At 39.4% G+C, this 25,434-nt stretch overlaps 1 protein-coding gene across 1 annotated transcript; it reads right to left on the bottom strand.

Moving 5' to 3' along the window:
* Nucleotides 1-6,600: 6,600 nt before the first annotated feature.
* LOC110887984 lies at nucleotides 6,601-7,198 on the bottom strand. The gene is made up of 2 exons (XM_022135535.1): nucleotides 6,823-7,198; nucleotides 6,601-6,740 (listed from the first exon to the last, which is right to left on the bottom strand). Exons 1-2 carry the CDS (start codon nucleotides 7,196-7,198, stop codon nucleotides 6,601-6,603), a joined length of 516 nt encoding a protein of 171 aa, XP_021991227.1.
* Between the last annotated feature and the right edge of the window lie 18,236 nt (nucleotides 7,199-25,434).

Raw genomic sequence — 25,434 nt, 5'->3', positions numbered from 1 at the left:
TTCCTATCCACCAGAAATTCTTTCTTAAATCTTGATATATCTTATCGCTTCCAAGATGCATCGTATACTTAGACTTATGGGCTTCTTCTAAAATTTGGTTTCGTAGGTTTCCTTGTATAGGGATCCAGATCCTTTTCTTATGGAATCTCCAAATTCCATTTGTTCCTTTTTCTAATTCCTTAATCATTCCTTTCAAACCTTCAGCATCATCCTTGATTGTTGTTTCTTGTATCTATTTCACTTGTTCATTTAAATCTACCTGCAAGTTTAATCTGAGTGCATGCACTCTTCTTGGCTTCTCATGATACTTTCGACTTAAAGTATCAGCTACTACATTAACTTTTCCTGCATGATACTGGATATCACAATCGTAATTACTATGAATTTCCATCCAACGTCTTTGTCTTATGTTTAATTCCTTTTGCCCAAAAACATAACTTAAGCTCTTATCATCTGTAAATACAACGAACTTACTTCCATAAAGATAGTGTCTCCAAATCTTAAGGGCAAAAATTATTGCTCCTAACTCTAGATCATGGGTTGTATAATTCTCTTCATGCTTCTTAAGCTGTCTAGATGCATAAGCAATTATCTTTTGACGTTGCATCAACACACATCCAAATCCTAATTTGGAGGCGTCACAATAGACTAGAAAGTCTTTAGTTCCTTCAGGCAACGCGAGTATTGGTGCGTTGGTTAACTTTTCTTTTAAATCCTAAATGGTTCTTCCTGTTTTGTCCCCATTTAAACTTAACTGATTTGCAAGTCAGTTTGGTAAATGGAATGACTATTCTAGAAAAATCTTGAATAAATCGTCTATAATATCCTGCCAGTCCAAGAAAACTTCTTACTTCTTGTAAGACCCATTCTAATTTAACGTTAATATATCATTAAAGTACGCATATTTTATCAAAATGCGACTTAACAAAAACTTTTACATCAAAATATTCAGTCATGTTTAAAACATTCCAAAAACCATGTTATATGTGTTTACATAGTTCACTTTTAATAACACAAAATAAGATCAGTTGCGGAAGCTTTGTTTAGTTGTGTGCTCGGTTCTTGTTCTTCACTTGATCATCATTCGGAGACCCATAACGTTCACCTATATTCAATACCATCATAAACATTAGTTATGAGGCCTTGAAAACCAATTAAAGATTTTTGCCAGTTCAATGGTTTCTCGCGTGCTGCGAGAGACTTGATCTATTCTGTCGCGGGCCGCAACAAGGGTCGCGTGACGCGACAATGATCCTAGTTTGTGGTCACATAGCGCGACAGGCCTGTTTCGACAGAAGGTTTCCTTTTGTTGCTGCACATTTGCCCCACTATGATTTCAAGCAATGTTCTAACTTAAAAGTTGCATAACTTTCGATCTACTTATCCGATTTATGTGATCCTTTATGCCATTATTTGATCCGTTTCATTTTAGCATCATACTACATGTTTATTAAAGATGATTATTTCTTGTCATTTATACCCATTCCCGGGCTTGTTAAACATTAGCGTTTTCGCTCCCATTCCATGGTTTGCATACACATTTACATCATACTTGTTATCTACAATTCAAGCATGCACATTTAATCAATATTCAACGAAATCATGTTTCAATGTTTTGACCCATTTTCGAGGGTTTATTAAATCAAATTTTGGCGTGTCAGTTTCTCGGCTTACGCACTCATTCTACCGATTTATTGTGTGACCTTAGAGTCACTTCAAATCACTATCGTTTTTAACATCTTTTGACCCATTTGGTTGTCGAGTGAAATCCATCACTTCAATGACATACCAAACATATTCTAACCATCTATTTTGACCCGTTTCGTTGTCGAGTAAGTTCCTTCACTTTAATGACATACCAAACTCATACTTTTAGCTATAACAACAATAACATAATTACGACTAATGAATACACATAGTGTATCGAAACTACAAGTCGCATACATTATAGCTTATACTTCAAGCGCGCGTCCGATCCGACTTGGCCGCCCGAAGATTCACCCGCCTTGCCTATAGAGTTCCATTAACAATTTGTTTAGAACTCATATCATTACTTATCACAAGTAATTCACCCTATTATTCAATTACGCGTTTTATTCGAAATTTCAACATATTAGCGTTCGTTTAGGCATTTTAACAAACATCTTGTGGGCATGATTTTTATACATCTTCTATCTAGTTCATAGTTAACTTTCAACCAAGTTTCAATCGTCAAATTTCAAGCCTTTATGCCTAGCATTCATAACAATATCACTATCTTGCATCATATCGTCAATCCTCTCACAATTTAGCATATGAAATCATGTGTTCATCACATTAATATAAGAACCCACTTATCACATACATGGGTGTTCCGAAACATGGACTCATAGCATCACTCGTATATTCAATATTCAAGCAATAATTTCGATTTCAAGTGTTCAATTAAATAAAAATAAAAAACCAAAACACACACTCATGTGTGTGTTCTGATCGAAGAAAACACATGAGCCAAAAATGGTTCTTGGTGAACCCTTGAAACCGAAATTATTGCTTGAATATTGAATATATGAGTGATGCTATGAGTCCATGTTTCGGAACACCCATGTATGTGATAAGTGGGTTTTTATATTAATGTGATGAACACATGATTTCATATGCTAAATTGTGAGAGGATTGACGATATGATGCAAGATAGTGATATTGTTATGAATGCTAGGCATAAAGGCTTGAAATTTGACGATTGAAACTTGGTTGAAAGTTAACTATGAAAAGGCGAAAGTTGAGTCCTAGGTTCATTGGACCGTTTAAAATCATTGAACGGGTGGGTAAAGTTGCATACCGTTTGGAATTACCAGAGGAATTGAGCGGAATACACAACACATTTCATGTGTCGCACCTCCAAAAATATTTAGCCGATGAAACGGGTTACGTCCACTATGATGACATTAAAGTGGATGACAAACTTAATTACGTGGTGAAGCCAATTGCAATTCTGGACCGAAAGATCAAGAGCTTACGAAACAAAGAAATTGACCAAGTGAAGGTCAAACGGGAGCATAGAAAAGGTTCGGACAATACATGGGAGTCCGAAGAGGAGATGAGACGTCTCTACCCTTCACTATTTGGTACGTATTTCGGTTTTGAGGACGAAACCCTCTTTAAGAGGGGTGGACTTGTAACACCCCGAAAATATTAAATTTAAATATAATTATATATTATATAAAAACGAAAGTTGGTCAAAACCCATGGAAAAGTAACTAGGAGTAAATAACCTAGTTAACAAAATGTTAGTAAATGATAAGGAAATAGGGAACAAAAGCATCTTTTATAAAAATTGAAAACCTTGGAGGGCCAAAAGGGAAATTATGGAATAAAGTTTAATTAAATAAAAATAAAAAACCAAAACACACACTCATGTGTGTGTTCTGATCGAAGAAAACACATGAGCCAAAAATGGTTCTTTCACTTGAACCCTAATTCACACATAATCAATCAAATTCAAAAAGAAGATCGAGATTAAACTAAAACCAAGCTGAAATTAGTGATCACTCAAGTTAGAGGATCACAAGGTATGTCAATTTTCATCATTGGGTTATATCTCAAATTCTTGGTGAACACTTGAAATCGAAATTATTGCTTGAATATTGAATATATGAGTGATGCTATGAGTCCATGTTTCGGAACACCCATGTATGTGATAAGTGGGTTTTTATATTAATGTGATGAACACATGATTTCATATGCTAAATTGTGAGAGGATTGACGATATGATGCAAGATAGTGATATTGTTATGAATGCTAGGCATAAAGGCTTGAAATTTGACGATTGAAACTTGGTTGAAAGTTAACTATTAACTAGATAGAAGATGTATAAAAATCATGCCCACAAGGTGTTTGTTAAAATGCCTAAACGAACGCTAATATGTTGAAATTTCGAATAAAACGCGTAATTGAATAATAGGGTGAATTACTTGTGATAAGTAATGATACTTTAAGCATGACTTTATCACCAACCTGAAACTCGATCGGTCTTCGTCTTTTATCCGCATACGACTTCTGTCGATCTTGAGCCGCTTCAAATGAGCTCGAACCATATCAGTTTTCTCATTAGTGGTTCGAACTATATCTTTATGAGCAAGTTCACGTGGACCCACCTCACCCCAACACAATGGGTTCAATATTTTCTACCGTAAAGCATCTCATACGGAGCCATACCGATGCTAGAATGATAACTGTTATTATATGAAAATTTGACCAAAAGTAGATAAACATCCCAACTACCTCCAAAGTCGATGATACATGTCCGTAGCATGTCTTCCAACGTCTGAATTATTCTTTCGCTCTGTCCATCCATTTGAGGATGGTATGCGGTACTAATGAACAACTTCGTACCCATTTGTTCTTGGAAATCACGCCAAAAGTTTGAAGTAAATCGGATATCCCTATCAGACACGATGGATACCGGCACTCCGTGACGTGCCACAATCTCGTTCGTATATACCTTCGACATCTTTTCAGATGTATAAGTCTTACGTATCGGAATAAAGGGAGCACTTTTCGTCAGTCGATCTATAACTACCCAAATGGCATCAAATCCGCGGGTTGTCTTTGGTAGTTTGGTCAGTAGATCCATTGTGATATGTTCCCATTTCCACACTGGAATGTCTAACGGTTGAAGTTTACCATAAGGCTTCTGGTGCTCTGCTTTTTCTTGCAAACACGTCAAGCATTTCTCCACATATTTGGTAACATCTCTTTTTATTTCGGGCCACCAATAATTTTATTTCAAATCATTATACATCTTGGTTGCCCACAGATGAATAGAGTATCATGATTTGTGAGCTTCGTCAAGTAGAAGCTTTTTAACTTCACACGTATTAGGAACCCACGTCCTTCAGAAGCAGGTTTTCAACCCATTGTTACCGTCTATTAAATCTTTCAATTAACCAACTATCTGTTCTTTCTTCCAGTTCTTCTCTTTCACTGCTTCGACTTGTGCCTCTCGAATTCGTTCAAGTAAGCCCAAAGTCACCATCAATTGCATTGAGTGCACCCGAATAGGAGAATACCCTTCCTTTCGGCTCAACGCGTCAGCCACAACATTGGCTTTTCCCGGATGGTAATGTATTTCACAGTCATAATCTTTCACCGTCTCCAACCAACGCCTCTGTCTCATGTTTAATTCCTTCTCATCGAAGAAATACTTCAGGCTCTTGTGGTTGGTAAATATAGTGCACTTTACCCCATACAAATAGTGCCTACAAATTTTTAAAGCGAATACCACTGCCGCCAATTTGAGATCGTGCATAGGGTATTTCTTTTCATGAACTTTCAATTGTCTCGAGGCATAGGCTATAACCTTGCCTCGTTGCATTAAGACACACCCGATTCCCAAATGCGACGTACCCAAATAGACTACCATATCGTCGACACCGTTCGACAAAGTAAATATCGGAGCATGGGTTAACTTTTCCTTGAGCGTTTGAAAAGCTCTTTCTTGTTCGATGCTCCAAATAAAATTTTCATCCTTGCGAGTTAATTTGGTTAATGACAAAGCGATTTTGGAGAAATCTTGTATAAATCTCCAATAATATCCCGCAAGCCCTAAGAAGCTTCTGATTTCCGAAGGATTCTTCGGAGGATTCCAATTTGACACGGCTTCTATTTTAGACGGATCAACTAGTACCTAGTCGGCACTAATGATGTGCCCGAGGAATTGCACCTCTCGTAACCAGAAGGCGTATTTTGAGAACTTCACATAAAGCTTTTCTCGTCTAAGTGTCTCAAACACTTCTCGTAAATGATGCGCGTTATCCGCTTCATTTTTTGAATATACCAAGATATCATCGATGAACACTATCACCGACTTATCCAACATGGGTTAGCAAACCCGGTTCATGAGGTCCATGAATGCCGCGGGTGCATTTGTCAACCCAAAGGACATCATGAGAAATTCGTAATGCCCGTACCGTGTATGGAAAGTCGTATTCGGTACATCTTCATCTTTGACCTTCAACTGATGATAGCCCAATCATAAGTCAATTTTAGAGAACCAACTCGCGCCTTATAGTTGATCAAATAGGTCGTCAATCCTCGGGAGTGGGTATCGATTCTTCACTGTGAGTTTGTTTCACTCCCGGTAATCGATGCACATGCACATGCTCCCATCTTTTTTTTTTTCACGAACAACACCGGTGCACCCCACGGAGATAAACTCGGCCATATGAATCTCTTATCCAGTAAGTCTTGTATCTGCGACATTAACTCTTGTAGCTGCGATGGCGCGAGCCGATACGACGCCTTAGCTACCGGTTTTGCACCCAGAATCAATTCGATTCCGAATTCCACTTCTCGTTCCGGTCGTATTCCTGGTAAATCCTCCGGAAATACAACTTCATAATCCCGTACCACCGGTACGTCTCCAATCTTTGGTGACGCTTTCTCCGTTTTGCATGCGTAGACCAAGTACGCTTTAAATCCATGTTGCATGAGTTTGTGGGCTTCTAACATCGAACACACCATAGGATTACCTCCTTTTTCTTTGTAAATAGTAACGTGCTTTCCGCTCGGAGATGTTAGTTTTATCTCCTTACGGAAGCATACGACCTTCGCGTGATGTCAGGACAACCAATCCATTCCGACAACCACTTGGAATTCTCCCATCAACATCGGGATTAAGTCTATTGAGTATTCTTCATCATCGATACTCAATTTGCAGTTTTGACAAACATCACAAACGATAAAACTCTTATTATTACCTATTCCACTTCTAAAGGCATAGTTAACTTTGTTAATACAAATGAAGAATGTCGAATAAATCCACGAAAGTAAAGGATTTACTCGCACCCGTATCAAACAAAATACGTGCGGGAATAGAGTTTACGGCAAATGTACCTGAAACCACATCGGGTTCAATCTTGGCTTCTGCCGCGGTCCGATGAAAAGATCTTGCCTTCGACTTCTGGATTTCTGCTTGCGTATCCTTCACATCTTTCTTTCCTACCAGTTCTGGGCATTCAGATTTCTTATGGCCTGGTTGGTTGCACTTGTAGCAAACAGAGACCTTTCTGGGGCATATCAAAGCCGTATGCCCTGTCTTCCCGCAAATAGGGCAAGGTTTGTCTTTGAAATTACATTCGCCCTTGTGAGCCTTTCCACATATTTTATAACTTGGCAACCCGCCTTTCACATCCGACTTTCTCGAAGATTCTGTCATCCTTTCTTTCTTTGTAGGGCTTGGATTTACATCTGATGCCCTTCTTTCACCTCGCTCGACTTGTTTCTTTAACTCGATCTCTCATTCCCGAGCAGTGTTGATAATCTCGGTGAGAGTCTCGTACTTTGAGGGGGTCATGAACTCTCGATATTCAGCACTCAGCATGTTATAATAGTAATATATCTTCTACTCTTTGGTTATCACAAACTCATCACAGAACCTCAATTTATCAAGGAATATACACGTGATCTTGTATATTCTTTCACCCTTTTGCCTCAGTTGGATGAACTCCTCCTTGATCTTATTAATGACGACTTTGGGGCTATGATGTTTAAGGAATGGTGCCTTAAACTCTTCCCACGTCATATTCCTTGTCGCCTCAACCCCTTTCTCCTTTTTCAAGTTATCCCACCAGTCTTTCGCTTGTCCCCTCAATTGACCCGTTCTATAAGCAACAATGTAACACCTCGCAAAATCATGTCCAATGTAGTAACTACACGTGTCATAAACTTTAAACGTGTAATGAAATGATTTCGAGGGACTAAAGTTGACAAACAAGGAAAAGATATGTGTTGAAGGGTCCAAAATGTCAACATATGAAATCTATGCCTTTCAACAACCCTACACGATGCTTGTACTCTTGAACTAATAAATTGTGAAATGTATGAAGCCGTTTGTGAAAGAAAGTGAACATTTACAAGACACGGGGGTTAAACGTGTCAACATGTTAAATTACTACCTTTGAATGACCTTTTAACGAATCCGGGGCTTTGTTATGAGTGATTATACTTTCAAGAATAAGTGACGATAAATTCACAAGGTTTCAATATCGTTTGATATTAAATACGTTAACTTTCGTGAATAAAGGGTTAAAAGCGTCAACGAGGTAAAACTAGTATTTTCGGTTATCATTTAATGAAACCGAACCTAACGAAGTTTGATTATATCCTAAAGATCATCCATATACTAACTTTATAGGTACTTTGACTTTGTGATTAATCACTAATGGAACAGCAATGATATCCTAATGACCGAAAGTCAAAGATATCGTAATGATACTTTGACTTTGTGATTAATCACTAACGGAATAGCAATTATTCGAATTGAAAGTGGCTATGTGTTGGTAATTAAGTAGGTGATGATCCCTCAAAAGGGTACCTCCTAATTATCACGTTTACTTAGTCAATTGTCTGGTCAAAGTAATGAACAGAAAAGTCAAACGAGTTGGTTTTTAGAAAATAATTTATAACTGATAATGTAGAGGCTATAAAATACGTTTTATCACTAAAATAACTTGGTAAATAATATAAGAACATGTTTAGACGTGTTCAACCCAACAATTCTGAGTATTCGGCTCGGTTCGCAACCGAAAGTCGCAAAAGTAGACTTTTGCTTTGACTTTCAGTTCTGACCCGAATTAGCTTAGTTTAGTTATGCCTTAGGGTTCCTTTGTGACCATATTATATGTTAGTATAACCCTCTGAGGTCATACTACGTGGTCCCTTAGAAATCAGAGATCATTTGCATGTTTCCGTTAAATGCTTAAAAATTGACCATTATGCCCTTATGTTAAAAAAACGAGATTTTTGAAAATGTGAGAGGACAAAAAGCTTTATTACTGATATATAAGTATATCCAATAAATTTGACATCCGTTTCTAGTCTCAAACAAAAGTTATGCAAGATATCGTAAAATGAAACTTTTTGTTAATTAAATTTCATTTTTAGCATAAATCATGTTTAAACCCAAATTTTCACACCAAACTCATTACCTAGTGTTTTGATATTATTTTTAGGTTTTTTTGGAATTTTAGGTCGGATTTTATACTGACCATAAGATAGAGTTCTTGTATAAATCGGTAAATGACGATAATACCTTTTTGTTAATAAAATGTCTCTAACATGTGATTTGCATACCAAACCTTTTCCTACTGATGTCATATGTTAAATAAAATATTTTTAACATTAAAGACGGATCAAAACATCAGAATTTTAAAAACATCTTGAATATCGTCAATTACCGACTTTAACGCTAATTAGGCGCATAGTATGGTTTAAAACCATATTTAACACCTAAGATGTCGCACCCCGACCACGTAGAACATACAAAACGTGGCGGAAACGTCGGGGAGTGTTGTAACAGAATCAATTGTTTCAAATCCATGGCAATTGAAGTTTCGTTTTATTAATCAAACATGAATGTTTACATTGTTTAAACAAGAATCAAAGTGTACATAACATAAATTAACTAGTTCTTGTCTCGTTTTAAGTCACTAATGCACAGGTCCGCCTAAGTATGTCTTGATAAGCTCTATGCATCATCTCCTGAAAACACATGTGAAAGTAGGTACGTCAGCATAAAAATGCCTGTAAGATACATTGGTTTTGAGAAAACGGGATTCATGACTTATGTTTGAGAAAATGTTTAGTCATGAACCTTGTAATTTGCTTTGTCTTGTAAATCATTTGAAAAACGATAAGATCAGATGATATGTATAAATAAGAGAACACTGTATGGTTAAACGGATAACCATGTAAAATGAGTTTGTAAAACAATGTCTCATGAAAAGTGTGTTATTTGTATAAAATGTCATATGTCTCAAATTAAAATGATTCAAATAACGCTACGATATGTAATACCATACAAACACTTATATATAGGAAGTACCAGCGGCGTATCCACCATGCTTGTATCATATTACACACGCCTCGTTACTTAATCACTTACTCAAACCAACCCATCAAGATGAAATGTTTAACAACGGTAGAAATGTTTATGTATAGTCAAATGTCTATTGTCAAATGTAAATCATGTCAACGGATACAACTGGTTCACACGGTTCAATGGTTACAAACGGTTCATATAATCAAACGGGTTTAGACGGTTCACACAGTAAAATGGTCACAACGGTTCAAAATGTAGCATAATGTGTTCATATGCTGGATGAGCATATGCAACAGAAATGCAATGTAAAACAATGTACTAAGTACGCACACAATGGGCATACATAGCATGTAATATAAAGCAATGTACTAAGTACGCACACAATGGGCATACATAGCATGTAATGTAAAACGATATACTAAGTACCCACACAATGGGCATACATAGCATGAAATGTAAAGCGATGTACTAAGTACGCACACAATGGGCATACATAGCATGAAATGTAATGTAAAGTGTTGTGCTAAGTATGCACACGATGGACATACATAGCATAAACACAATGAAATCATGTACTATATATGTACTATCGAACATAGCAAGTATATGATGTGTAAACAGGAAAGCATGAAAGTAACAGTTAGGCACATGTATTTCACCCCAAAACAGTTTGGAAAACAGTAAAAGAGGGGTTCAATGTACTCACCTGAGATTGCTTTGGAGTTCTTGTATAATAACCAGATAATGCTAAAGATCACGGGATATCAAACGGCACCTAATAGGTAGCTATGTTAATATACCGGGCCAAATCGGAAGGATCGGATAGTATGCGGGTTCGTAAACCAAACGAGTATGGAGACTCGTGTAATATGGTTTAACAAAGCCTACATACTAAAATGAAACTTAACCTAAGTGCTTCCGACCCATCACGACCCGCTTAGGTAGCTTATGCTACCTTACGCGTCGTTCGCGTTGAACGCGTCTGGAACGCCTAACATCGTGACCACAAGGTATAACCTCGGAAGGTTATAGCTATGGTCACCTAATGGGTTTGGTCGGATCCTAATGATCGACCAAATGGTCGGGTTCGAAAGTATAAGCGATGGTTTAGATCGCTTACCTTACGACCCTATATAAGCACTAAACTAAAAGTGACGAGCTAAGCATGTTAGAACATGCTTAACTAAGATTAGAAAACAGGTTTGGCAACAAAACAAACGGCTTTGATGCTCACGAGTAGTTTGGTTACAAAATATGCAAGAATGCACATTTTGGCCGAAACTACGACTCGTCACTGAGCCTAGATAACGTGGTAATCAGTAGGTATAGTCACTACGGACTATAACCATCGTGATCACGCTCACGTTATGAAGTTCCATGAACTTCGGGTTGACCATAGGCTGGTCAATGCAGAAAGTCAACAAAACATTGACTTTCGGACTCGAAAAGCGAATAAAAGAGCGAAAGAATACTTACGGAGGGTCCCCGAATGCTAATCTAGATCAAAATGGCTCAGGTATGAAACAAAGGTTCCAACTTAGAGCTCTTGATCAGATTGTGTGGGTTTTTGCAACAAAAGGGGGGGGGGTATTTATAGGAAAAGCATAACCGTTAGGATCGTTTATCGAATATCGTGCCACGATCGGGTGCGTACACTTGTCAAAATATTGTGGTAAGTCAGAACTTGGCCCTTGGCTCTTGATTGGGTGAAAGGGCATTGCCCCTTGATCGAACGAAAGGCCAACTGCATTGAATGCAAACATTGAATCTGGTCTGACAGTCCCACGCGCCCCGCGTAAAGGTTGGCCTTACCTTTACGCGCCCCGCCTGAGGGTCACAGATCAGAATTTTCAATTTTGGTCCCTGCACTTCAGAAACACGTAATTCGGCCCATTTTTGGCACGTTTAAGCCCCGTTAACCTCATTTCAAGGCTCTAGGATGAAGTTAAAGTGTAGGGGACTTGAAATATGCTCAAAAATATTCCGGATGTCGGTTCGTTTGGCCGTACGATCGCGATGTTCGCTTAATTACGACGGAATGCGCATAAGCGCGAAAGACAATCCAAATGACGCGACGAATGGATTTTTCTCATGCCAAACACTAAGGCATAATATTATAATGCTTACATAAACTTTTGGATGTCTGGATATATTCAGAACGTAAGTTATGCGCGAAAGTGCAAACTTGTGCACTTTTTGACACTTTTAGTCCCTGAATGATCCAAAAGTTTGTTTTAGCATACCAAACCCCTCAAAGCCTATTTCTAAGTTATGTAAAGGATATTTATGGTATGTTTAACTTATGGACATGTTCCAGAATGTTCGTTACAGTTCAAATTGGCATACTTTCGCAGTTTGTCAAGTTTAGTCCCTGTAAGCGAATTAACTTGTTTTTGCCATACCAAAGCCTTCAAAACTTATTTCTAAGTCATGTAAAGGTTATTTAAGGTATGTTGAGTATATGTTGATGTTCTGGAGTATTTGTCGCATTAAACTGAGTACGTTTACACACTAGGTTGCGTATAATTCTCCAGAAAGCGATGTAAAGTTTGAAATTGAACAAGAACTGATATGTGCAAAAGATACACATATTTATACAAGATCCCAAGTATGAAATGCAATATTTCATCGGCTTGGTATTTGTTTGATGGTCGCGGTGACACAAGTGTCACAGTCTCCCCTACTTTAGGAAATTTCGTCCCGAAATTTATTCGTAGGAGTCTATTTGTGACTCTGCCAAATAACCATCAGCGATATGCAAGGCAATACTCTGTCATTTCCTTAACGGTCAAGTTTTCAGAAACGAAAAATGAACAGACGGAGTCATTTTCAATGGTTGCTTCATCAGAAATGGAAATGAAGGATTACACAACGGATATTCATTTCCTCAACAGATAAATCTTCAGAAACGAGAATGAACAGACGGAGTCATTTTTAATGGTTGCTTCATCAGAAATGGAAATGAAGGATTACACAACGGATATTCGTTTCCTCAACAGATAAATCTTCAGAAACGAGAATGAACAGACGGAGTCATTTTCAACGGTTGCTTCCTCAGAGTTGGAAATGAAGGATTACACAACGGATGTTCATTTCTTCAACGGATAAATCTTCAGAAACGAAAATGAACTAACGGAGTCATCTTCAATGGTTGCTTCCTCAGAGTTGGAAATGAAGGATTACACAACGGATATTCATTTCCCCAACGGATAATTCTTCAGAAACGAAAATGAACTAACGGGGTCATTTTCAACGGTTGCTTCATCAGAGTTGGAAATGAAGGATTACACAACGGATATTCATTTCCTCAACGGATAAATCTTCAGAAACGAAAATGAACTAACGGAGTCATCTTCAATGGTTGCTTCCTCAGAGTTGGAAATGAAGGATTACACAACGGATATTCATTTCCTCAACGGATAAATCTTCAGAAACGAAAATGAACTAACGGAGTCATCTTCAACGGTTGCTTCCTCAGAGTTGGAAATGAAGGATTACACAACGGATGTTCATTTCTTCAACGGATAAATCTTCAGAAACGAAAATGAACTAACGGAGTCATCTTCAACGGTTGCTTCCTCAGAGTTGGAAATGAAGGATTACACAACAACACATAAGGGAATACATAAGCACAAAGTCACATAATTGTTTAACTTGATTATAATTTGTTATTAACTTGTTATTGATTGAATACGGATATGGAAACCAATCGACGGGTCTCAATGTTCACTGGAATCTATCTGAGAAGATAGAAAGATCTCCCAAAATTCGATTTTTGATTATAAGGAATCACCACATTCGAATCAAGGTATACAACAATTAAAGACTTACGGGAAATCCTTAGGTACCCTATTAAGGATTTATAGTGGTACTTTGGGTATTCGTCATGTGTTGTAACCGGCGCCTTGTACTTTGTTTCCTTAGAATAAACGGGTACTTAGGAATTACGTGGAAGACGCAAGAGATCATAGAATGGGAGAATTTTGGAGGTAGTTTGTTCTTCAAGGAATACGGTTTCTTGATTGGCGGTGTTGTAAGGGATATGTCGTTTATGCATGCAACCACAGCAATACATTGTAATGTAAATAAAAGATTTATTTATAAACAACGATAACAACTGTTTCTTGGACTTTGACAACAAAAGAAACCAATACATAAGACGTGATTATTTCCAAACGATGTTGTCTTCTAGTCAGTCGGATGCTCATCCCTGTGCTGGATTTGCATTAGCAAGCTTTGGGCAATTTCTTCGGAAATGACCCATCTCGCCACAGTTGAAACAAGAGCCTGGTAGAAAACGACCTTGAGCAGGATTGGTGCCAGCTTGGTTTGGCGCAGCTGCAGCTGGGCAGACTCTTGCTGTGTGGCCTATAAGTCCACAAGTTTGGCATTTGCGGCACTGTACATTGGCGTGATGATGGAGGCTACATTGGTTGCACAAGGGTGCAGTTCCATTGTATGGTTTTCTAGCGGGGGGTTGAGCTGGTTGGTTGGGAACGGCTTGACCATTGTGAGCGACCACGGCGAAGTTCTGAGAAGCCTTTCGCTTCTTTGACTTTTTAGAGGATTCAGTCTGTTCATCCATGGTCTTTGATTCCCCGATTGGGTTCGATTCCCCGACCGGTTTCTTGTCACCTTTTCGGAAAAGTTTACCTTTCCTGATCTTTGATTCAGTCAAGGTTGCAGATAGCTCAATGGCCTGTCTAACTGTAGTAGGGTTGCTACCAGTCACAATGTCTTGTATTGAGTCAGGGAGGCCATCAATGTACTTTTCGATTGCCTTATCCAAAGGTGTAACCATATCCGGGCATAACAAACTTAACTCCTCATAACGGTCCGTGTAGGCTCGATGCTCACCGCTAACTTGCTTAAGATCGTCGAACTCCGTTTCCAAAGCCCTGATCTCGTGACGGGGACAGAATTCCTTCATCATCAGAGCTCGAAGCTCTTGCCATGTTTGAGCCAGTGCCACATCGGCACCCCTATCTCTCATCACACCATTCCACCATGTCAAAGCTCGTTTCTCAAAGACGCTAGATGCGAATTCTACCTTTCAGTCGTTTGTACATTGAACATGTCTGAAGCTGTTCTCTAAACTCTCGAACCATTGCAGAAGTGCAGTCGCTCCTTGAGACCCAGAAAACTTGGATGGCTTAGCTGAGTTGAACGTCTTGAAGTTGCAGGGGGCATTATTGTTGTTGTTGGCTTGGTTCCATTGAGCAAAGAGGTTTGGGAATTGAGCAGCCATTTGCTGTGAAATGAACTCTACCAGTTCGGCAGTCGCTATCTGGTTTTCGCGTCGAGGAGGCATTCTAAAAGAGAAACAAGAAAGAAAGCAAATGAAATGGCATTGGGTAAGAATAGGATATTACAATTACCGGCCATAATCATGGTTGATGGTCATTTGTTTGAATCCACGAAGCAAAACAAACAACACCAAGGCTGAATCAAAGCAAATAGATCCTCATAGTGTATCTCGAAGACATGCTCGCCTATAAGTGGACACTCACCCCAAGAGTTCCCAGGTAAGAGTGACTGGTCCGATTATGTGGATTTGTATGAACACTCTAACCTAAGACAGAAAACCCGGGGTACAGGCATTCACTCTTCCAGTTTGCACGTGTTCACACTATTTAGGACCCAAAACTTCGACGAGAGTTTTGAAAATTCAAAGGGGTTCAAAATCTTATAACAGAGGGTTCAAAACCTAGTAATCAATCATCCTAGAACAGATGATTAGTTTTCAAAGCGGTTTTGAAATTTATGTTCTTGTTGTGGTCGTCGCCTAAGGATAGGCGACGGTATTGTTTTATGACTAAACGCAAGTAAACTCGCGTTAGGGTCCTAGGAAGGTTATAGACTAGGTCAAAGCATTACTAATAACCTAATTCCCTATAACCATTGGCTCTGATACCAACTTTTCTGTCACACCCCGATCACGTAGAACATACAAAACGTGGCGGAAACGTCGGGGAGTGTTGTAACAGAATCAATTGTTTCAAATCCATAGCAATTGAAGTTTCGTTTTATTAATCAAACATGAATGTTTACATTGTTTAAAAAAGAATCAAAGTGTACATAACATAAATTAACTAGTTCTTGTCTCGTTTTAAGTCACTAAGGCACAGGTCCGCCTAAGTATGTCTTGATAAGTTCTATGCATCATCTCCTGAAAACACATGTGAAAGTAGGTACGTCAGCATAAAAATGCCTGTGAGATACATTGGTTTTGTGAAAACGGGATTCATGACTTATGTTTGAGAAAATGTTTAGTCATGAACCTTGTAATTTGCTTTGTCTTGTAAATCATTTGAAAAACGATAAGATCAGATGATATGTATAAATAAGAGAACACTGTATGGTTAAACGGATAACCATGTAAAATGAGTTTGTAAAACAATGTCTCATGAAAAGTGTGTTATTTGTATAAAATGTCATATGTCTCAAATTAAAATGATTCAAATAACGCTACGATATGTAATACCATACAAACACTTATATATAGGAAGTACCAGCGGCGTATCCACCATGCTTGTATCATATTACACACGCCTCGTTACTTAATCACTTACTCAAACCAACCCATCAAGATGAAATGTTTAACAACGGTAGAAATGTTTATGTATAGTCAAATGTCTATTGTCAAATGTAAATCATGTCAACGGATACAACTGGTTCACACGGTTCAATGGTTACAAACAGTTCATATAATCAAACGGGTTTAGACGGTTCACATAGTAAAATGGTCACAACGGTTCAAAATGTAGCATAATGTGTTCATATGCTGGATGAGCATATGCAACAGAAATGCAATGTAAAACAATGTACTAAGTACGCACACAATGGGCATACATAGCATGTAATATAAAGCAATGTACTAAGTACGCACACAATGGGCATACATAGCATGTAATGTAAAACGATATACTAAGTACGCACACAATGGGCATACATAGCATGAAATGTAAAGCGATGTACTAAGTACGCACACAATGGGCATACATAGCATGAAATGTAATGTAAAGTGTTGTGCTAAGTATGCACACGATGGACATACATAGCATAAACACAATGAAATCATGTACTATATATGTACTATCGAACATAGCAAGTATATGATGTGAAAACAGGAAAGCATGAAAGTAACAGTTAGGCACATGTATTTCACCCCAAAACAGTTTGGAAAACAGTAAAAGAGAGGTTCAATGTACTCACCTGAGATTGCTTTGGAGTTCTTGTATAATAACCAGATAATGCTAAAGATCACGGGATATCAAACGGCACCTAATAGGTAGCTATGTTAATATACCGGACCAAATGGGAAGGATCGGATAGTATGCGGGTTCGTAAACCAAACGAGTATGGAGACTCGTGTAATATGGTTTAACAAAGCCTACATACTAAAATGAAACTTAACCTAAGTGCTTGCGACCCATCACGACCCGCTTAGGTAGCTTATGCTACCTTACGCGTCATTCGCGTAGAACGCGTCTGGAACGCCAAACATCGTGACCACAAGGTATAACCTCGGAAGGTTATAGCTATGGTCACCTAATGGGTTTGGTCGGATCCTAATTATCGACCAAATGGGTCGGGTTCGAAAGTATAAGCGATGGTTTAGATCGCTTACCTTACGACCCTATATAAGCACTAAACTAAAAGTGACGAGCTAAGCATGTTAGAACATGCTTAACTAAGATTAGAAAACAGGTTTGGCATCAAAACAAACGGCTTTGATGCTCACGAGTAGTTTGGTTACAAAATATTCAAGAATGCACATTTTGGCCGAAACTACGACTCGTCACTGAGCCTAGATAACGTGGTAATCAGTAGGTATAGTCACTACGGACTATAACTTTCACACCCCCCAAAATACCACCTAGGGAATGTCCCTGTTAGGCGTGCGACATACCAATAACGAGCCACTAATTACATTGAATGCGTACAAGTTTCAAAATAAAATCCTTAATTATTAATAAAACATCATCAACAAGTCTAAGTGAAAAACCAAAGTATTCAGCGGAAGCAAAATTAAACAGTTTCAAAACCAAAATATGGTATCAAGAAATCAATAATATAAATCCATCCAGTCGACCCATGACCAATCCTGCTACTCCAGACAGCAAGTTCCAATGCAAGACAGCTAATGGCCTACAAGCATGCAAACAAGTGTGTCAGACAACGCTGGTGAGTTCAAAGTTTTGTTACTGAGTTTAGTTTACCAGATACATGTACAAAACAGTTTAACAATATGATTTGATGTTGTTATTAACTCGATTACCGCAGATGGCTACAAGATGTGAATGCCCAACCCCAATGCCTCCATTTAGGCATTGGTCATGAGGTCAAGGTATCAAACAACCTTGAATAGATGTAAGGGGTCTTATATGTACATGATGTGAATGCCCAACCCCAATGCCTCTAACTAGGCATTGGTCATGAGGTCCAGGTAATTAGTTCACGCCCGTCCTTTCGGCCCGGTGTGAGGGTGCCAATCCTAATAGCGCTATCAACTAAATACCTCGTTGCTTCTTCAGCAACACGGTAGATGTATGGGGTCTTACATGATTTATACTGTGTTCAATAACCAACATCCCAAATAAACAGTTTACCCAGTATTCCCTTTAGAAACGTTTACCAGATGTCCCAAACCACCGGGACGCATGCTTAGAAAAGTGCAGTGAACTCACCTTAGATTGCTCGGTATGTTACATTACATTACCCGTTCCAAGTTGGTCAACCAATCCTATTGTGTTTATCACTAATAATCAGTTCCGTGTGCAAATAAATTACATTCTCTACGCATACGTCAAATAAGTATAATACAAGTATTTACACACATTGTTTCACACGCTATAAGAGTAATACACGTATTCACATCATTCATCATGTATACGTAGTGAAACCTTGGCCGCATACCCTTCGTATTATATGTTTAGTTTTCATGGACTCTATTTACCATGCCATTCACATACCACCATCACTTAATCATGCACCCACACATCTGGTTCTTGCATATTAACATCATAAACCATTATCCCTGTGTGAACATAATAAACTGTTAGTCTGCATGCATGAACACACTATATTATTATTATCGATATCATGAGAGTATTTATCACATAGCATTCAATATAATTTTCCATCATTACTCAAGCATCTAAGTTAACATAACAACCCCTAGTCATGCTTACTAAGAACCCTAATTGCAAATCTAACAGTTCTCAGTTATCAATAACATGTGACAGTAATAAGTGCCTTATCAATTCACATACACGCATGATCACGATCATTATAATAGTCATTAACTCACATCCGCTAATCATCTTAACTAACAGTAATCATGAGACATCACAAGATCGCTCAAGACCCCATCAAATTACCCTAACTACATAACACTGTTAATGAGCGATGGACATTATACACATAAGATCCAACATACACACACATAATCATTGAAATCACAAATCGACACACCGAATATAAACCCAATCAACAAAACACTCACCTCGATCCCGTAACTAGGGTAACTGGACCAAGAAGGTGATGCCTCGGGAGGGAGTTCGTTGTCGTCGCTAAGTTTAGAGAGCGTCTAGGTTTTGATAACTGACACTTTACATAAAATGAATAAATATAAAACGGATCCGCGTTGGGCCTCATCTGGGCCGAGAGCCCTTTTCGTCGACATGAGGTGATGACGAAACACTTGAAGTTTCGTCGGGTTCAAGCTTGCCACAAGGGTGTCTAATGTTTAGTCAAACAGGAGATGTGTGTGATAGAACTATGCAACACCTTAAAAAGCTCATGCACTTCACTAAATACCCACACAATAGTTTCGTCGAGTTGTTTGCATGTGAATTAGACTGACAGCCCATGTGTGTTCAATAAATATGAGATCTGCATGTTTGTGAAGCCCGATACACTTCATCGGCCCAATGAGAAATATATGTTGTCAGACTTGATCACGTGAACTGTTGATTGATAAATATCATCAATTTTTAAGGGATACACATATCTTAAAACATTGCATGTGTTTTGAGGTCAAAATTTAGACAAATATCTGTGATAATTACGGCCCAAGATTGTTCCAGTTAAGAAGTTGTTTTGTGTGAGAAGCCCAATTCAATCAGTAATTTCACTCATTGAAACGAGTCCACGAATCTTCGACACGAGTCCTAGATTAATTCCAATATTTCATCAAATGTGAGAGTGCAAGGGTTAAGTCTGTCAAACAGTTAATGATTTTTCAAAGTCTTAATCCTATTCATTAATCATAAGGCCAAATAATAACAAAATAATCATATCACAAATGCGCATCTGCTATAACGCAACGAATTATAAAACGAAACGTGTCGAGAAAAGACCTTGAAAGTTCGGGTTGTCACATCATCCCCAACTTGAAAGAAATTTCGTCCCGAAATTTGATAAGTAAACCAAAAGTAGTGGGGTGATAGATCAGGATTACTGTGGACTTTCTGCGGGTACTACATCATCCCCAACTTGAAGGGGAATTTCGTCCCGAAATTCGATAGTGATAGCAAAAGCTGATTCAACCGCCTGAATGATTGAGGATACCAGAGCTTAATTAGATCTTTGCGTTCCCACGTGGACTCCGGTCCACGTCTTGAGTTCCAGCGAGCTCTCACGATTGGAAGTCGACTATGCTAACGAATCCTGATGTACTGGTCCATGATTTCAGTAGATTCCTCAACAACTGCAATTTGTCTAACGAAGGTATCACAAGTGTTTCATCAGACAAACACTGCCTTAGATTCGAGACATAAATGACATCATGCACGTTTCCCAATTCGTCGGGTAACTCGAGTTTGTAAGCGACGTGCCCGCTTCTCTCCCGAATTCTGAATAACTCAACGCAATGTAAATTAAGCTTGCCACGCTTCCCAAGCGTACCACACCCTCCCAGGGCGAGATTTTTAACATGATACGGTTGCCTACTACGAATTCCCAGTGTTTCCTAAGCTTATCAACTTTGTTGTCGGTCACTCATTGTCGCCAAACGTTTTCCGATCCAAGCAATCTTCCCAAGAGTTTCGATTATAAGTCCTGGACATGTGATTAGATTGTTATCCACCTCAGTCCCCAAGGAGATTGGCATTATCATCCATGAAATGTCTCAAACAGAGCTGTCTGAATACTAAAATGTTAACTGCTACGGTAGAACTCAGTCAAAGGTATGTGTCCTTCTAACTCTTACTAAAATCAATCACACACCTGCTCGCGGCATGCTTTCGAGTGTCTACTTGGTTCATCTACTCTTGACCATTTGTCCAACGGTAATATGTAATGTTCATGTCCAGACGTGGGCCAAGGGTGTTCTATATTGCCTGTTATGAATCAAGTGTAGATCAAAGTCAAAGGTATCAGGAGTTGGCACCTCGTGCCTAAAAACCGCCTCTCTCAGAGGAATATTCACAAGCTGTTACGACTTGTCAGATTCCTTGATTGCACTAAAGTGTGCTAGTTACATGAGACAATCAACGATCACCCAGATGATATTGTTTCCGTTTCGAGTTGTAGATAGACTAGCGACAAAATCCACGACAGTCTGTTCTCATTTCCATATGGGTGTTTCTGGTTGTTGATACTCCACCTCGTCGTTCCCACAAGTCAAACATCATTCGCATACCTTGCTGGGTGGGCCTTTATGCCCGATCACCAGTATGAGATTTATAGATCCTAACATCTTTCATCAAAATCCAGACATCTAGAATATCGAAGCCGGTGTGCTTTGCTCAACACGAGTTCCCTTGGATTGCTGTATCGTAAAACCCATGCTCGTTCCGTGAAGTAGCGATTATCGTCGGACTTGCCAACAATCACTTCTCCATGCCCCGCATGGACCTAACTTGAAAATTTTCTTCCTTCAGTGCCTCGATTTGAGCAGGGCAAATCTGATCAGGTAGGTTAAAGTCGATGGTGTGCTGCGAGGCTCGTACACGTCTAGGTGTCACAACTGAAATCGTTCAAGGGTTCCATCCAACGATGTCATCACATGCTTTAGCTCATTCGAAACAACAGTACACGGGAGGCCCTTGTGATCGGTCTAAGTAATGCATTTGGTACCGTCCAAGTAATGCCTCTCACTCAAATCCAAAGACCATGGGTTCCACCGCAGGTTGGGTCTCGTGTAACTCTTCTTGTAAATCCACTACGTAAGCCATCAATTTCTTGTGTTGCATCAATGTGTAGCTGGGACTCTAATTCGAACCCTTAAGGTATACCAGTAGATCACTCGCACCCTCGGGCGAAGACGATTCTCAATGCATTGCAGAGTTGGGATTCGAAAGCTTAAAAGACGCCCTCCTGTTTTGTCTCCCACGAACACAGCACCCTGTTGTGCTTAAGGGAGTTAAACTACGCAATCTTCGAATATCCTGTGCTGAATCTACAACAGCATCCACCAAAACCAAAAAAAAATTGTTATACCCCTGAAGGAATCTTTGGTGTCAATCAACTTCTAACAAAATGGATTCTAGCACGACCCACGCGTATCCCCACTTTGTTGGTTACACGATCAAAATGCATCTCTCTAATCTGGATATTACATTAAACAAGACTTCACACGTAACGACTCCTCCCTCAGGAGCTCTAAGATAAGATACATGTGTCGTCCCTGATGTTTGTTTCTCCTGGAAGTAATCTAGAACGTCGTCGATAAACACGGTCAATTCATGTGGTCCATAAAACTGCTGGTGTGTTGATTAACCCAATGGTTATGGTGTACAAGATCGCACTGGCCGTATTGCGTTTGATATGCCGTTTTAGGAACATTCTCATCTTGGTCTTCCGTCAATACATGGTCGAGGCAAACAGTTCTTGATTGTCACCTTGCTGAGTTCTGGATAATCAGTACACATTCGGAAAGGCTTTATCTTCCCGAATATAGCTGGGGCTCCCCAAAGTGAACAAAAACCATGTCCAATAAAACTCCTGTCCAACAGTTCCTGTAGATAGTCCTTACAACCCTCCTGGTGCAAGACGGTATGTAGCACGAGTAATCAGGGTTGCCCCTGTCATGAGATCAAACTGAGATTCTGCCTAACAGTGGTGGAAGTTAATCTGTAAGCTCCTCGGGTAGCACACTGAGAGGAATCACGAACAATTGATGGATCCTCGATCCTCTTTTCCTTAGCATCAACATCAGTAACAGTTGCTAACGTAGCGAGGTGATCCCTCCATAGACACTTCTGGGCCTTCATAGTTGATATGGCGCTAACCTTTGCACCGCTCTGTTGCTTTAGAACAAATAACAATTCTCCACACAAAATTTTCTCCTCACAAGGTATGTCTACGCGATTTCTGAATAACTAATCCACACTAACTAATGCATTGTAACCATCAGGGGTAGTAGAAGGAAAGTCGATGTCGAACACTTGTCCCCCAAGGTCGAGTTTGCATCCCAGCGAACATATAAGGCTTCAATTGACTTGCATCAGCCGACTTCACAACGGGTTCGGTTTCAAGAAGCATCAGGGTTAAACAGAACAGAGACGAAGCGAATAACTACCCATCCAAGCTATTGTGTTGCTATTATGCCTGGTATAGCCTATGCCAACACTAAATGTCCTTCCATGAGCTTCACTTCCAGTGTTGTTTTCGTCACGAGAATTTCCAGTGCTGCCGTCGTTCCCTTGGTTATTGTCCCCTTCGTTTCCATACTGTAAGCTACGATCACGAGTAACTTGATGTTGCAGCGACTGTTGCCTCTAATATTGTTGCCTGTAACGGTGTCCTGCGTACTTTCACCAACAAGGTCCATCTTTTCACATTCTGTGCCACGTCCTAAGGCACTACTCATGGTGCGGGTGGTTACACAGTCCGCTCTACAGTCAATCGTCATCGATTTTGTCCCGATTGGTTCGTAAGAGTCGACTTCCATGAGTCGCTGGCTGGGGTTAAGGATTCGATTGGAGTCAAATCGTTGTTTTTCGTTGTCGGTAACTAGGGTCGTTCAAATGCTGAAGTCGGTAAGGTACTACGTTTACCCTCTTGTCCATCGTTCTTGCAAGTTGACTGAGTAATACACGGTATGTCGCGAGAATGTTGCAGAAGTGATCGCACTTCGGGATCTAAGGCGTCAACACGCTAAGTTCCAGCAAACAAAGATAAGTGAGGAAGGTATAGTCCAATCATTTGACGCTGAGCCATCTGACTCAGGGACGTTCGTACTAGCACCTAACATTCTTCACAGTTCGCTAGGCGTTCAGATGTGTGATCAGATGATACTCGATAGCATCGAGATTCCTAAGGATTCAGAAAGGGGTGAAAAGATCACGTTCGAGTAGGAGACAACCACTGCTATGACTCCTATAGACTGCTGAGTTCTAACATAACATCAATTAACAGAGCGGAACCCCTCTCACACTCGTTAAGCCTCACTAGGACTCACATGCACCCCACATTATTATTATGTGTGCACCCATAATAATAAGGCAATTTGCATGCTTATCTAAGTGCCCCTTAACTCGCGCTAATAAGACAAATGACGCCACAACATAGATCATGAAAGTTCAAGAAGAGTCGCACTCTTAAAACACGTAACATGGGTTGGTAACATAGAGGTTCATACTGCAGTGCTAAGTGTGCATTCACGTGTGATGTTATTCATAAGCAAACACTAGATATACTATGCAATAGTAAACGAGAAATGAACCTTGCAGTCTGGAGCTGAGTGTCATGGTCGATTTCGGATCTGTTCGGTTATAGTCTGGTTTCATAAAAACGTCTTAAAACCACGTTCACTATAACCAGTGGCTCTGATACCAAACTTTCACACCCCCCAAAATACCACCTAGGGAATGTCCCTGTTAGGCGTGCGACATACCAATAACGAGCCACTAATTACATTGAACGCGTACAAGTTTCAAAATAAAATCCTTAATTATTAATAAAACATCATCAACAAGTCTAAGTGAAAAACCAAAGTATTCAGCGGAAGCAAAATTAAACAGTTTCAAAACCAAAATATGGTATCAAGAAATCAATAATATAAATCCATCCAGTCGACCCATGACCAATCCTGCTACTCCAGACAGCAAGTTCCAATGCAAGACAGCTAACGGCCTACAAGCATGCAAACAAGTGTGTCAGACAACGCTGGTGAGTTCAAAGTTTTGTTACTGAGTTTAGTTTACCAGATACATGTACAAAACAGTTTAACAATATGATTTGATGTTGTTATTAACTCGATTACCGCAGATGGCTACAAGATGTGAATGCCCAACCCCAATGCCTCCATTTAGGCATTGGTCATGAGGTCAAGGTATCAAACAACCTTGAATAGATGTAAGGGGTCTTATATGTACACGATGTGAATGCCCAACCCCAATGCCTCTAACTAGGCATTGGTCATGAGGTCCAGGTAATTAGTTCACGCCCGTCCTTTCGGCCCGGTGTGAGGGTGCCAATCCTAATAGCGCTATCAACTAAATACCTCGTTGCTTCTTCAGCAACACGGTAGATGTATGGGGTCTTACATGATTTATACTGTGTTCAATAACCAACATCCCAAATAAACAGTTTACCCAGTATTCCCTTTAGAAACGTTTACC

Source organism: Helianthus annuus, chromosome 11 (genome assembly GCF_002127325.2).
Source record: "Helianthus annuus cultivar XRQ/B chromosome 11, HanXRQr2.0-SUNRISE, whole genome shotgun sequence".
Lineage (NCBI taxonomy): Eukaryota > Viridiplantae > Streptophyta > Magnoliopsida > Asterales > Asteraceae > Helianthus > Helianthus annuus.
This window is presented reverse-complemented; position numbering and strand designations above follow the sequence as displayed.

What these genes read in the sequence shown, in the direction of transcription:
- LOC110887984 (XM_022135535.1), bottom strand. Translation starts at nt 7,198, where the DNA reads ATGACAGAATCTTCGAGAAAGTCGGATGTGAAAGGCGGGTTGCCAAGT. An exon ending in TTTGTTTGATACGGGTGCGA is followed by an intron (nt 6,741 to 6,822) that starts GTAAATCCTTTA and finishes GAAGTGGAATAG; the next exon opens with GTAATAATAAGAGTTTTATC.